At 48.0% G+C, this 16,184-nt stretch overlaps 1 protein-coding gene across 10 annotated transcripts in view; it reads right to left on the bottom strand.

The window, feature by feature from the left end:
* APBB2 (amyloid beta precursor protein binding family B member 2) overlaps positions 1–16,184 on the bottom strand; it is a 1,500,548-nt gene that overhangs the window by 357,592 nt on the left and 1,126,772 nt on the right. For all 10 annotated transcript variants that reach the window (XM_069631754.1, XM_069631756.1, XM_069631760.1 and 7 more), the window contains one exon: positions 15,284–15,430. In XM_069631754.1, coding sequence (XP_069487855.1) covers positions 15,284–15,430 — 147 coding nt within the window. The remainder of the gene's footprint in view (positions 1–15,283; positions 15,431–16,184) is intronic.

The following is a 16,184-nucleotide window of genomic DNA, read 5'->3' as shown; positions in this document are numbered from 1 at the left end:
AATCTTGGAATTTGGTTGATCACATGAATTAGCCGATGTAAGAGCATCCAAATGCCACAATGAAAGCGATACAGTTAGAAGACGTGTGCGCAGTGGGCCAGCAGCAGACTTACAAGCCGCTGAAGAAAGGTATGTGGTTTAAGATCACCGCAGAGAGACTACCTCCATGTGCCCATGGTGTGGATTATGACCTGCCACACTTGGGGGACTGCCCAACGAAGGGTTACATGTGTGGGAGGTGTGGCAATTTGAAACACTTTGCTAGAGTATGTCATGCCACGGTTCCTGCGGTGCAATGAGCGGCAAGGCGAACCCCAAACTGCTTTTTCAGAAAAGAAAACAAAGTGTCACAGGTAGAGCCAGCTGTGAAGGAAGAGGAACAATATCAGTCGGGGGAGAGGATGAAGAAGACTTATTTGTAATTTTCTGTGTGCTGCAAATTTGGGCGGAAAAGTAAACGTCAGCTAAAGTGTATAATTCGGACACAGGAGCATCGATTAATGTGATGGCTGAATCCCACAACAGGGCTCTACGTAAACCCCCGTCATTGAGCAGCACACAAGTGTGAATATTTAGAATTGGCGGAACTAAGCCTTTGCCTCTGGAGGGCATGTTCACCACCTCTGCACAACACGAAGGGATGAAAATAAAGGCGACGTTTTTGTGACCAATGTGAGTGAAGATACACTGCTGGGCTGTTTGATGGGTTAAGCTCTAAAAATTGTGAACTTTGCATTTGGAGTATACATTGAGGATGTTCAGTCGCTAATTGAGCATTTCAGTGTCATCTTCTCAGGTATTGGAATGATCAAAGGGCTCCCTGTTAGTAGCTCTTAACCATCGACACATTCCGTTCCATCTAAGGGAATAAGTCATCATTGAGCCAGTTGATGGTCGCACTGTGGGTATCCCAGATTGTGGTGGTGCGCAAGCCCAAACAACCAGAGACTGTTAGAATCTGGGTAGATATGCTTCTTCCAAACAACGCCATTAAAAGGGAGAGGCACATCACACTAACAAGTGATGATATTGTGGCTGACCTGACCTGTGTTATTCTCAAAGCTAGATCTACGTGCTGGCTATCATCAGCTGGTTCTTCATCCTGCCTCCCAGTACATCACAACGTTTACGACTCACAAGTGCCTATACCGCTATAAGCGATTGGGATTTGGAATTTCCTCGGCAGCTGGGGTGTTCCAGAAATCGGTGAGTGCTGCGCCTGCTGGAATACAGGGCGAAATAAACATAAGTGGTGACATTATGGATTTTGATTAACTGTGGTTTGAGGGAACATTGCAGTGGGAAACTGTAATTTGGGTGATATCTATCCTAATTCAAAAAGTGCTCCTATTCATTTGTGCTTTTGATAGGTTCTTGTAGAAGTTTAACTAAGTGTATTTCAGTGGTTTTCATTGTAATTATCACCCCATTGGTGATTGCTGCCCAATATAAAAATTGTGTGATTTTCTTTGAAATTAAATAAATATTGTATTACCACCAACCGGCCTGGTTCACGGTCCATTGTGACCCGGGGTATTTGTAAAAAGGGGGTGTGAGATGGGTTGGGTATCGGCTCAATTTGAATTTGCAGAAAATAAAGAGAAAAGGCATCTCAACTGGGCGCTACATACAAGGCTAAGGGCAAGGGTCCTGGTCCGTTGTGTGACGCCCGATTGAAATCCTTAACGGTACACTACAATTTGGTTGCTTGGGGCCACCACCCATCCACATTAGGGTCTATCGGCTTCCACCCCTTCCTCAGCCACCGCGGCAAACACAGTTTTTAACAGTATTTCCCATTCCAGAATTCCACCAGAAGCCCTCTCTTGCTCCCGTCCCACGGCCCCTTTCCATGCCACGGTTTCGCTCCTCTCCAACTGTACAGATACCTCCACCATTCCTCCACTCACAGGCCGTTGGGTGATTTCCATGGCATAGCAATTCTACGTTTCACCAGAATACACACCAAGTCTTTCATCTTCGTGACATGCACCAGCCTTTGGGGTGTGCCAAAAGGCCCAGTAGGCAAGCACCTGGGGAAAGCGCATCTAATTCCACCCCGCCTTTATGTAGTCTGTCTGCCACCTTCCTCCAGTATATCCCCACCACCGGGCATGCCCAGAACATATGTAACATCCCGGCATCCGTCTCCTTACATCTGGGACATCCCTGTACCTGTGCACCTGGAAATCTCGAAATCCCCCTTGGTGTTATATACACACTGTGAGTCACTAGCAGCTGTATTAGCTGCAGTTGTGCGTTTCATGACACATTCCTATGGTATCCTAGTACACCCTCCCTTTGTACTTCAGTGAAGGATGCCTCTTATCACCAGGAGGGGGCAGTCCCATTGGACAACAGATCATATATCCTCGATATGGTGTGCCCCCCCTTCTGCCACATCACATAAAACATCCACTATCCAGTGTCCTTCCATCAACTCAAAAAACGCCAGCCATCTGCGCGTGATCTCTCTTGATAGTGCAATGTTGCAAATATTGGCCTGCATGGATGCCCGTCTGTGTTACCAACTCCGAGAAGGGTATGTAAGCAGTGTCTTTCAAAAGATCCCCTATGATGGCCACCCCACAGGCTTCCAAGTACGTGCATATACCCCTCCTCGCCTGAGCCGAGGATGGCAGTATTGCAACCAGAGGAATCGGCCTTGAAATGGGATCTGACAACCCCATCGTAGTCATAGCCCTACCCCACACTCTCACTCCCAGGGACACCATGTGCGACCACTGGCCACCTTGAGGCTTTTTGAACCACAATAGCGCCTTCAGATAATAACGCGGCCCTGTGGATTGCAGCAGCAGTGTGTCTGGAGTAGGGGCATCTGCAAACCAATTTACTACAAATTGCAGCTGCCCTGCAATGTAATATAATTCAAAGTGTGGAACCCGGATGCGCCCCTCTGTGTATGGTCTGCATAAAGTTGATAACGCTATTCAATTCCGCCCATTCTGCCACAGAAAGCCTCTACAAATACTCTCCAGGGTCCTAGCTATATAATATGTGACATTCACAAAAAAGTGTAATAGCCTGGGCAATACCACCATCTTCAGCAAGGCCGTTCGTCCAATCATTGAAAGAAGGAGTTTGACCCAGAACTTCATGGATCTCTTAATGCCCTTTAGTGCCTGCTGCGTATTATGTGTGTGTTCCTCCGCCGGGTCATGGTACACATTAATCCCCAAGTACCTGAATGTGCGTACCTTCCACTGCAGAGTAAGCACAGGCAACGTGCCAACATATATCCCACGCAGCCCCGCTATTGGAAATAATTCAGACTTGTACATAATGATTGCAATCCCTGAGAGTTTTGCAAAAAGCGCCATAGCCTCCAGCAACAGCTCTAAATTATCCTCAGGGTTCTGGACATATAAGAGTGTGTCATCCGCATATAGGGTTATCAAGTGTCTGGCGCTATCTATTTTTATACCTGCCTCTATATATTCTGTCCTAAGATACTGCGTGATTGGTTCCATGGCAAGAACGTAGAGTAATGGAGACAACGGGCATCCTGGTCTGGTTCCTTTCCCCAATTCCCACACCTGAAACATACTCCTACCCATCTTCACCCTACCCATTGATCTAGTTTATATTAACTGGATCCACTTCATACATGTTGGCCCAAAACCAGATCTACGCAGTGTTGCATAGAGCCAGTCCCACCTTACTGAATCAAACGCCTTCACAGCGTCCAGTGTAGCTATGGCACACAGCGTCTCCCAGGATGCCATTCTGTCCATCACATGATGTAATATCTGCAGGTTCCAGGCCATGCTCCGGCCCACAACATAACCAGTCTGATCCGGCTGCACTAACTTAGGTATCATTCATTTAATTCTAGCTCCCAGTATAGCCGTTAAAATCTTAATATCTTGGTGAGCATCGAGAGTGGCCTGTATGAACTACAATCTTCCAGGTTTTTGTGGGGTTTAACAAGAGGTATAATTACGGATTTTCTCAGACTAAGCAGGATACACGTCATTAAATGTATTAAGCAAGTGGGGAGCTAAGGCTTGTGCGTACTCTTTTAGAACTCACTAGGCAACCAGTCCAAACCTGGTGTTCCTGTCTGCAACCCAGTAATCGTGCATTGTATCTCTTCAAGAATGATAAGAGTTTTTGTTTACTGAATTTCACAGGTTTTTAGTAGCGCTACGTAACCATAACGTCCTTTTAAATGGATGAGGGCCATTACCACCCTAGCTTCCCAAAGAGGGAACCCGGGGTGCTAAATTTTCTTCCCAAATCGGCATGCCTGCGGCGTCCCAGTGTAGGAAGGAAAATCCTTTAACAAGATGGTCACCATGGAAAGGGAAAGTGGGGTTCCATACAGGGTCCCTCTACACTCCACAACACGTGTGTGCGGTCTTCGCAGCTACGTGTTTTCTACAGCGCGTGTGCATATTCAGATGAGGCGCGTGTGAGCTTGGATTCATCTAATTTCTGCGTGTTTTTCTTCAACACATGTGCGTGGTCTTCTCAGCTACGTGTTATCTACATAGCGTGTGTGCAGTCTTTACAACTACGAGTTTTCTACAGCGCATGTGCTTGGTTGTCGCAGCTATGTGTTTTCTACAGCGTGTGTGCGCGGTCTTCACTAGTACGTGTTTTCCGATAACTCCTGTGTGCGGTTTTGTTCAACGCGTGTGCGTGGTCTTCTCAGCTAGTGTTATGTACAGCGCGTATGCGTGTTCGGATAAGGCGTGTGCGAGCTCGGAAACGTGTGTGCGTGGTCTTTGCAGCTACGTGTTTTCTACAATACGTGAGCGTGGTCTTCTCAGCTACGTGTTATCTACAGCACGTGTGCGTGGTCTTCGCAGCTACGTGTTATCTACAGCGCATGTGTGCAGTCTTTGCAGGTACGTGTTTTCTCCAGCGCGTGTGCGCGATTTTGACTGCTACATGTTTTCCGTTAACTCGTGTGCGCAGTCATCATTTCTGTGCGTTTTCTTCAACGCATGTTCGGAGGAGGCGCACGTGCGAGTTTGAAAAAGAAAGTGCACGCATTTTGACTGGCACGTTATATGTGATGAGCGGGAGAAGCAGTTCTGCGCATGCGCTTTACTGCATGAGCGTGGTCTACACTACTACGTGCTTTCTTCGCGTTCGGATGTTGTTTAGTTAACAGGTTTTTGTGCTTCTTGCAGCCATATTTTATCCCATCCTCGTCACCCCTCACCTCCCCAAACATTATTTGATCAGCTTGACGAGTTCAATGTTTTTTTTAAATATGTTTTGCCGCGATGTCCGTGGACACCGGACGAGAATCCAAGATGGCGGGCGTCTCCAAAAATCTGACACACTTCACGCTTCAGCCCAGCCAATCGGAGAGCACGTCATATGTCCGTGGACATCACGCAAGCCGCTTGGCCAATTCGTGACCTGTTCGCGTAGCGAACAGGGAAGTGTGTCCGCGTAGCAGACATAGATATCACTCATTTGTGTGCCTTACGTTTTGATCATTTTAAAGACAACTACTGGACAGATTTACACCAAATTAACAAAAGCACGCTTTCGGGGCCAAGCCGCTGCTCCTGCCGCAAATTTGGTGCAAATCCGTCCAGCGGTTTGGGCTGTAGGCGTGAGCAAAGTTTTTTCCCATTATGTCTACGGGAAAAAAAAGACGTTTTTGGACCCCCCCCCCTATAACTTTTCCCCCCTAGCTGAATCCTCACCAAACTTTGCAAATACATTAAGAGTGGCCCATATACTTTGCAAAGTTTGGTGAGGATTCGTCCAGGGGGAGCAGAGTTATAGGCCGCCCGAAAAAAAGTGCTCTTCCTATGGAAACAGCAACTTAACCATAACTACACGGCCACTAATGGGGGAAATAGTTATGCCCCTCCACTTAAAAAAATTCACCCACCAGCACTGGCCCTCGGACTGTTTTGGGAACGGGGTGGGGGGAGCCTAGGGACTGTGGTGGGAGCAGGATGGGTGGGAACCATGGGATAGGGTGGGGAGACCCAAGGGTGTGTGATGGGGTGAGGAGAGCCCAGGGACTGGGTAGGAGTGGGATGAGGGAGCCCAGCGACTGATGGGAGCAGGTGACGGCGCGCAATACATACTGTCCATTTGGCATTTGGGGGGGGGGCATCCTGCTCAAATTTTGCTCAGGGGGCCCAGGCCAAAAAAGACCACTGCTATAGGGGCCCAATCGAGGATACAGTGTCTGAAAAAACTTGGCAGCACCATGATTTGGGGCATATGTATTAACTAAACAAGTGTCCACCTGTTCAAGGAGGCCCTGTACAAGCACCATTCTTCCCTCATTGTCTGTTTTGATGTGGGTAACTTTAAAGTGTACCGAGGTCGCTATCAATATTGGGGTACAACGTCCTTTCATGATCGTTTTTTTCCCGCTGCATTTTTTGCAGCAGATTTTTTACCGGAAAAAAACATCTAAAAATATGGGGGGTGGGTAGAGGGATATAAGGTTTATGGGTGTTTTGGGGCTAGATTCTAAATAGGTGCGAAGAGGGGTTTGGCCCATAATGCCTGTTTTTCAGTTGTGAGGTGGGTCTCTTATAACATGCCAATATTCCCTTTACATCTTTGTAGGTAAGTATACACTATTCTTCTTCTGCCCTCTCACATTCCAGGTGAAAACATTTACAGTTCCAGCCATTTGTATCCATCTACATCCACTCCCCCACCCCCTCTGGCTCCGTACCCAACCGCTCCCTTCCAGCTTTTGACGCTCCAGCTCCAAATGTAGTGCTTCCATATGTTTCCAATGTACATGCAGGCAAACCCCTATCCCCTTGAACTTTCCCAACTTCCAACAAAAAACAACTGCCCAGCATTCCTACCCTTGCTCGGGCTTCTCGGCTTATCGCGTCCACCCCAAGCAAAATCACTCGGCGCTAGTGCACAGAGAGTGGGCACAAAAACAAAAAAGTGTCCCTAAACAAAGGAACTCGTGGGGTGTGGCGGTCACTGCCGCTGGAGCAGCCGCCTCTTCCATGTTGTACAGCATTGACCCACACCAAGTGCCGCCATATATAGACCAATCTACAAGCTTCAGAAACTGTCACTCAGTGCGATCCATCCACTCGTGAGGGCTCGCACCATTGCAGACTGTCTGGTTAAGTGCAGATTCTGCAGTGTGCCCCGCAACATGGTGCTTTCCAGTCAAAGTACCTTAATCCTTTCTGGCCTCAGGATGGGTAGAACTTCCCTCACGTGTCCTCCGGTTGTCTTCCTCTCCTTCACCACAGGATCCTATCTTTTCCCCGTCCATCCAAGCCTGCACCTCTTCAGGGAGGTCAAAGAACCAGGTCTTGTTTTTATATATGATTTTAAGCCGTGCTGGGTAATTCAGCATGTATCTCAATCCCGCTGTACGGAGCCTGAACTTAGCCGCTGAGAATGGTGCCCTGCTTTTCTGTACTTGGAACGTGTAGTCTGGGTAGACTGCCAGGTCTGCCGAGGCTCTCTTCCGTTCTCCACCTTGCCGGGAATATGGCAGTATCTTCTCCCTGTCCTTATAGTTCAGGACTTTGGCAATGATAGGCCTCGGAGGTGGTCCAGGCGGGGGCACCTGACCAGAGCTCTGTGCGCCCTCTCAATTATGATGCCCTGTGTGAGGTTTCCAGGCCCAATTTCCTTTAACAGCATATTCTCTACATACGTCATCGGGTTTGAGCCTTCTTCCCCCTCAGGCAGCCCTACAATACGGATGTTGTTCCTCTGAGCCGTCCCTCCACCTCCTCCACTCTGACCGTGGGCCTCATTCCGAGTACGGCGCTAACCAATGGCGCTATTAACGCCTTGGTTGACGCCGTACCCGGACCGGCAGCGCCTTGGTGGTTGGCGGAATTACCGCCCCATTCCAAGGTTGGCGGGGCGGTAATTCCCCAATCCCCATTTACCCTTCCCCATTCCCATTCTTGCCCCATAGGGCATAATGGGAGTGGGGAAGGCGTCAATTACGCCACCGTAAATTACGGTGGCGTAATTAACATCAAGGTCCCTTAGCGCCATGGTATTTAACGCCTGCTAAAAGCAGGTGTTAAAAGCACCATGGCGCTAAGGGAACTCGGAGTATGGCGGTAAGGGATTACCGCCACCGCTCTCGTTAGCGGTGGCCGCTATCCCTTACCGCCATACTCGGAATGAGGCCCCTTCTGTTGCAAAACATGAACATCCACTGCGGTGTTCCGGAGTAAACCCTCTTTCACTTGTGTTTCCAGCATAGTGGTGCGTTCCACCAAGCCCCTCACATCCTGGCGCAGTAACCCTACATTCAGCTGCATCGCCTCTATCTGAGCCCCCAGCGACGTCTTGAGGTCTGCTATTGCCAGCATGACTCCAGTATGCAGCTCCATGGCACCTCCATCTTTCCCTGGCGCCAATTCCATGCCTCCTTCAGCCACTTGCTGCTTAGTTCTCATAAAACCGTCCAATGTTGATTGGCTTGCTTTGGATTTCGCAGCCTTGGGAGGCATTCGAACAGGCTGCCTCCTATCCAATTGGTCCTGGATAGTACTTGGGAGAACAACGCTTCCATATGTGTCCCATGGAGCTATACCCACTGCTCCCTGCCCAGTGTGTTAGTGACTGGGTTAAGTGTGTTGTTGTGCGCTATTTGCCCACTGTATACAGCCCAACCCGGCTCTCTAGCTACCTCTTGACACGAAGGCCCCTTTTAACTTTCCACCAATGGGTCCAGGTCTCTCTTGCCCTTCTTCTGCAGTTGTCTCTAGCAACAAACTCGTGGCTGCTATCTCTTGCTGCGTCCGGGTCAGTGTAGCAGCGCCCTTATAAGCAGCTCCACCCCTCAACCCGGATGTTTGTGTTTGCCATCCTGCAGTTATTGATCCTCTGATCACGTCCTCCCGCTCTGACTGGACTACAGACCTGCTTAATCAGGGGTCAGCCTTTAGGGTCCCCTGCAGCCCAGGACCTCGTGGCTATCCCAGTGCCACAGCTGGCAACAGGCCAATGCCTACCTTGTTATCTGGCTGCACCTTTTTCTTTGCAAGAACTGCACAACTGCAATACCCCAGCGCAGCCTGGGATCCACAGCCCTCCTTAACAGGCTGTTCCTCTCTGCTCACATGTTCAGTGCCTCAATAAGGCCAAACAGTGTTCATCCAGGCCCAACAGGCTGTCTCTCCTGTCTTCCAATGTCCAGCTACTGCCAAGGTGCCCCTCCAGGAATCGTCCCACGGCTTGAGTTCATCTGCCCCTCATACCAAGCAGCCCCCTCAAAGTCCTGTGCCCAGTACACACAGCGGTGCAGCAGCATTCCCCTGGCCCACACGGCTTATCCGTGTCCCTCAATATCACTGCACGGCCCATGCACCTCCGCTTCCTTCCCTGGGCTGCTCCTTTCCTCCTCTATGGCCGGTGTCCTCAACGGGCCAAAGCAATGCCCTGCGGGCCCTTCCAGTACTACAAAAGCACACCCGTAGTCCCTGTGCCAAGTGGCGGAGCCGGTCTGCATCTTTTCCCTTCTCGCTCCCCAGAAAGGGATCGGTCTCCTCAGCAAGGAGGGAGGTGCGCAGCACTTGCCTGTGTCCACCGCAGCATTCAGGTCCTCCTTCCTTCAATGGGCCGCTGCCGTCCCTCACAACGCAGTGTCCGCTTTATTCGGATTGACTGCCGCCATCCTTCATTGCACACCGCCGATTCTCTCCGCCTGGCTGGATCAATGTCGGTCTCCTTTGCTGCCTCAGCAGCTCCCTATGTGGTCGGCCCATCGCCTCTACAGTCAAGCTCCGCAGCTTCGCTGTCTCCAGCGGCATATCCGGGGTGCACTGTCTTCTTTGCGAGGCGGCGCCATTTTAAAACTTCGGTCTTCAGCAGCAGTCATCAATTGTCACGCTCTGCAATTCAGCTGTAATTAAACTTCTACTCCACAATTTCAAACAGCACACTCCTGAGAGGCTCCCACACACCTGCATCTGTTCACAGGCTGTGTTTTTCTGTTCAAAACTCGTATTTACTTCGGATCTTCCAGGATCTGCCCGGAGTGGCCACGAAGGCTGACCTACTCCATCGGCTGCGTAGCCACGCCCCCAGTACTGGAACAATTATGGCGAGTGAAAAATGAGGTAAAGTTCACAGCAGAAGGGTTGCTGTTGCAGGGATAACATATGGTAATGCCCACCAAGGTCATACAAAATGTGATCGCATAGGCGTATCACGAACACCAGGGGACGGTCAAGACGAAAGCTTGCCTGCAGATATGTTTTCCTGGCCTGGAGGAAGGAGTAGATGAGTTTGTGAAGGCCTGTGTTTGGTGTCAGGTGGCTGCCCCAGCGCACTAGGAGCCTCGGATTGAATCCATGGAGAGAAGCTGCAGGTCTTGGTGGACAGTACACATTGATTTTGGGGCCACCAGTAGAGAAACATTTTCAAGTAGTAATTGACTAGTAGTCACGGTACCCAGAGTTTGAGATTGTGGAGTTCACGGCACTGACAGATATGATTCCAGTCGTGGAGAAGATCTTTACTACTCCTGGGTTACCCGAGGAAGTATGTTTCGACAATGAACCCCCGTTTAAGGGAGAAGAATCATTCCGGCAAGCCTGTGGCACTCGTCAGCGGAAAATCACCCTGAGATGGCCAAGGGCTAATGATGAAGCATAGCGGTTCATGAGGACCCTAAACAAGGTGTTTCGGATTGCACAGGGACAGAGTGCGTACCTGAAGAGGGCATTGTACCAATTCCTATTCGAGTACTGAACACCACCTCACTGCTCCAGAGGTGTCTCTCCAGCAGAGGGCCTATTCCAAAGTTCCCTCAGGGTCTGAACCTGGACCGCAACAACCGCGGTCGGGAGGAGATAGATGACCAAGCTGTACTGAAGGAGAGAAGGAGCGCTAATGATGAGAAAAAAGGAGAAGGACATTGCATGACCACCCGCTAATGCTTGGAGATGCAGTATTGCTCCGGTCCCAGCATTCAAAAGGGAAGTTATCTATAAAGTATGAATCTTATCCATTCCAGGTGGTGGACATGAAAGGATCCATGGTCACGGCTTCCATGGGTCAGGACCCTGTGACAAGGAACTCTTGTTTCTTTCGGAAGTTGGCAGGCGTGTCTCAAAAGGATGATGAGAATAAGAAGGATGGAGCAGTGACATGTTCTCCTGACGATATGGGGAGTGATGATGGAAATTAACATTTTTGACTTCCATCAAGGGTGGTGGAATCGATCCCAGAAATCACCGGGGGAGGAGATCTCAAAACAGAGTCAACACAGGAACTGGAGGAAGGACGAAGATATCCACTGTGAGTGTCGAGAGGCCATCCTGGGTACCTCTGGACTATGTGTTAGATTGCTGAACATTACTGAAAAACTTGTGTCTAGCTCATACCGTATGTTTTCAATGTTATACTGTTCATTGTTTATTTGCTGTTCAATGCTATGAAAAAAGTGGAGTGTTGTGGCCTCTTTAAGAAAGAGCACAATGTGACGTCAGTGCATTGTTGCAATAATAGGGCCTTCACTTTCGGCACGACATTAGTGCACAAGCGTGGCGTTTTCATAAAGTGAAAATGGAGTGCTATGCATTCTTTTCTTTGGAGACTGCAGCAGGGATTAGAACATCTACTCATGTAAAGTTCCGAGAGCCACCAAAATGTGCCTTTTGTTGCTCCCTAAAATGTTTTGACTATGGAGAAGGCTTTACACACTCTGGACTTTATGATGTACCTCAGGTTTTATTGTAAATGGGTTTGTGGCATAAATTGCAGGAAGGCTTTTATTACGTGGTGTAATATGCTACTGTACACCATTGTATAGGGCTCTTTGATTTGAAACTTTTTTATTGCTGCACAGCGCTCTGGTGCACTCGTCTGTCATTTGTGCTTTTTGAAACCTGGAAATAAAATATAAAAAATTAAAAGGAGTGAATCAGATTCCGGTTACAAAGAGATTTCTGCCAGTGTAAAATGAACTATCAATTCCTCTCACTGAACCAGAACACATCATGGGTGCTGACTTTTCATTAACCCTTATGCCCGCCTGGTATGTCTATCATCCCTCATTAGACTTATTTTGCCCCAAGGGTGCATACCCGTGTCTTAATGGTCTCTGGGTAATGGAAGGTGTCATCGCCCCCACCAGTGATCTGTGCAAACTTTTAAAGCAGTCCTTGGCACAGAGGAGGACCAAGGCTGGGGGCAAAGTGAAGGTTTCTTAACCGAAAGAGTGAAATCCTAGCCCCTCATTCAAAATGTGAACCAGTAGCTAAGAAACCAATAGTTTCGATATGGACCCACTTTTTCACATTCCAATAAACACATGGCAAAAGTCCATTGGCAGCAGAAGGACATACAGGAGCTGCCTATCAAGATGAACCCTCGTCACTCACACTGCCGGGCCACATCCTGGCTTGTCTCGCTGCCCATCCTTCCAGCCACTTCTCTCTCAGGATGAGACCCTGTTAAGGAGGATTTTCACTTCTGTGTCAATTCCCTTTAACCTTAGAGACCCCCAGATTTTTTTGCAGGACTCTGGGCTTTTAAATGTGAACTCACAAGTGAGTGGTACTTTTTGCTCACTGTCTCGTGTGTTTTCCTGACTATGATATTCTGTGTTGCTTACTGTTTTATGCAGTCTGGTAAGCTCCACAGGCATCTGCTTCTTGCATTGTGACACACAGCACCTTTTGTGCAGTGCCACTGAGAAGTCCCCTGGACTTCTCTTAATGTGCAACTACTTTTTCTTGGGTGAACTACTGTTCCAAAGAATACTAAGATGACCCTCTTACTTACCTTTTCCTTTGTGGGTCCAGCACACACCACCCTATGTGGAGTGCTGGGGGTTACATAGTAACTCCTTTAATCCATTCTTCATGTAACATTTTGTTACACTAACTCACTTGAATGGCTGGTGGCAGTGGTTTCTTTTTTAGTACCTGGTGACCCGTATCTGCAGGCTGATACCTCAGCTGCAGTACAGCATCCAAGGGGGACCAATTTCACAAAATGGCACCCGTCTTTTTTTTTACCATTTCTTGTCAGTTAGTTTCTTTTGGGCTTTTGCGCTGTTGTTGGAATCAGGTTTGAGTCCTTTGTGTGTCTTGCCTTTGGCAGGCTTCAGTGTGTCTGGAAAGGCAGGAAGTGAGTGGGAGGGGGATGCCCTTTGTCTCTAGGTGTGTCTGACTGAAACTAGTTCCAATTGGCCGGCTGGCTGTCCTACAGGACAGACACCTGCTGCGTGATTGACAGCCTAGGGCTGTGAATGAATGGGAACTTACATAAAAAGTGAGTTTTTTTAGACTAGAGGCAGAGTCGACCACTGGAGGACAACATCTGAAGAAGATGACGCCAGCAGCACCCTCCTGGACCGCGAAGTGCCAGGTGAAGCCCTGCCGCTGTGCTGACCTCGTTTACGAAGTGACAGGGGAGACCCTTACAGGATGAATTCCTCCCTTAGGCTAGTGGGGCCTACCAGCCTCATGACAAACTATTTTGGCACAATGCACGACTTGCAGTGACTTTACTAGCCTGCAGAATCCCAATACCTGGGGTACCTCGACCACCTGAGTGCATTGTCTTCCGAAGTTGCGAATCCAGCTAAAAGTTAGTGGGCATCCAGAGTACACTACAGAAGCAGGGAATCCACATCCAGAGTCCCCTCACCAGAGCCCAGGACCGAGGGATCAAGGAACTTCTAACCGGAGTAGTTCGTTCTTCTTTGGCGCTGAGAAAAAGGTGCCAAAACCACAAAGCCACTGAATCCTGAGGACTCCGTTGCTGCTGAGTCCCTCTCTCGAGTGCTGCAGCACAAGCCCGCCAGACGTCCTCCCTTTCATCACCACGACCAAGGACCAGGAATATGGGTCTGCTAAACTGAAATCAGAAGGCATCCAGCTGGAACAACTTCCATTCAAAGGTACTGTGGGGCTGGGGTACGTTATCCTTTTGCCATTTAGGTTGCTTCCTACCTTTAGGGAGTGCTATTTTACTGACCTCAACTCACTTGTACTGGCCTTTCAGCTTGTGCTTCTTGAAGGTGACTACTCTGGAGTTTCTGCGATTTCTTTTTGAACACTGACTATATAAGAACATTTTTCTAAGACGAAGAGCATCAGACCTTTGACTTTTCCCCTTGACTTTGGCTATCCTGTCTCCTTCTGAATCTATTGGCTTTGGCAGTGCTTGTTCCCTTACAGGTTTTAATTGTTGAACACCCTTCATGCTGGGATAAAAAACTGCCTGCATCCCTTTGGGAGACTGTTTTTATAAAATACCAGTCTGTTTTGATCTAACCTTTCCCTCCTTTAATAACTCAATACTGCAAATGTGATACAGATTAAGTGTTATATTGACTTCAAATATGTTACCTCTGGGTGCTGGAAAATGTGTAACACATGAACGAATTACTCTCCTGCTTTATTGTTCACTTTTCTAATTGAATCCTAACTTGGGATTAATGTTACTGCTTTTTAAAGATTGCTTTAAATATCTTTGTGTATAAATAAATAGCTATTATATAACTTTAAGTGTGTAAGTGTTTAATTCGATACCTATATTTACTGGTTTCATTGTACAGCTCTACTGCTCACATTATCCTCTTAAGATAAGCCTGGATGCTCAATCACACTACCAACTTGTGTAGAACAGGCCTTTGTTAAAAGGTGGGTTACGTAATACCAAGGGATAAGTCTTGTGTAGTCTCACGCCAGATGGACTGCAATAATTCTTTCTCAACAGACCTGTGTTCCCAATTCTGGTATACATCAGCTTCCCTATGACCTTGTGTGATGGATTAAGTCTGGGATATGGCCCTGTGCTGAAACTTATTTTCAATGTATTCTTTTGCACCTAGTGGATGTTATGGTTGAAACTTTACAGTGCCTTTATTACTCTAAAAAGAGGACAAGATCCTCTGTTGAAAGTAAAGTTCTATATGATTTCATCGAGGAGATTTGGCCGAATCCAAATCCATCAAATATTCGTTTTTTTTTAGCCTTTTGGCAGCAAATATCTGTGGGGGAGACCCCCCACAGCTTTCCTTACCCCCCTTAATTATTACCATCACCCATCCCCCACATATATTTGTGGCCCAATTTGGCTGGAAGAATTCAATGGATCCGTCTGCGACCAAATCTCCTGCGATGAAACCTCTGTATCCCGAAAGGATCACAGTGGTTGGCCATTTGGCGGGAGGTGCATTGTAGCTCAAGACAATACTTAACCATCACGCATGTTACTAATAGCTGCCTAAAGAGACTAAGGAAAGATGATGTGACAGGAAAACATGATTGACAGCATACAGTGCAGATTGCAAGCAACACGTACTTACCTCCCCCCAGATGCCAACAGTGTCCCGGATGTCATTCTTGCAGTAGGATAGCTGTCGGATGCAGTTGTTGACAGCAACGCTGCTTTTCCCAGGAGCTAAGTCTTCTTCGGCCATTTCCACCCATCCCAAAGAGCGCACGGCAAAACACTGAAACACAACAAAAGCAAAGTTATGTGAAGTACAGCAAGCGTAGCAAAGTCGCCTGTGGGTATTTGAGGATATAATGGCGTCCGTTAGGGTTTGCTTTAGTAAAAATATTTAAAATAACAATGAAAATCCCCAAAATGGCACACTATACAATTAAGACTCAGACGACACTATGAAAAGATGTTTGCAGAATACCAGGTGATGGAGTTTTGGGAAACAGCTCAATGTTCAGGATCATTTCTGCCAAGAGAACTGTGCGTTTGTTATTTTTTTCTTTCCAGTGGTTTGTGTGATGTACTCCGGGGGTTCGTGTTTCGTCCCATCAAGCCTTTCTGCCAGGCCGTACTTCTAGGTTTGTGCACCTGTGCATTCGGTCCCCTGATAGCAGGGGTCACAATGAACAACACACATTGTGGAACTATATTCCCTGATGCTCCCCCCTCCACTGACCCACAAACCCACTCTTATCCCCCCCATTATAATACAAATCCCATGCCTGGGTGCTGCCTTTCCTCCACGCCACTCCCCACCACTATGTGTTACAACTGTACAGCCACAGCTGAAATAAACACAGTTAAACATAATGCATATTACTTGACTGCCATTACTCATCATTGTTCTCACAGCCTGCAGCCTCCCACTCTTTCCCCATTCTCATTACACACCATTCACACCTCTTAAAAGTCATGCCAAAGATGAAGCCACCCACCCATTCCCTAAACAGAGCTGCAAATTACGTTGATGCTGCTGAAAT

The sequence above is a fragment of the Ambystoma mexicanum genome, chromosome 6q (assembly GCF_040938575.1).
Source record: "Ambystoma mexicanum isolate Mex_15411 chromosome 6q, UKY_AmexF1_1, whole genome shotgun sequence".
NCBI lineage: Eukaryota > Metazoa > Chordata > Amphibia > Caudata > Ambystomatidae > Ambystoma > Ambystoma mexicanum.
Note: the sequence above shows the minus strand (reverse complement) of the source record. Positions and strands in the feature narration are given on the sequence as shown.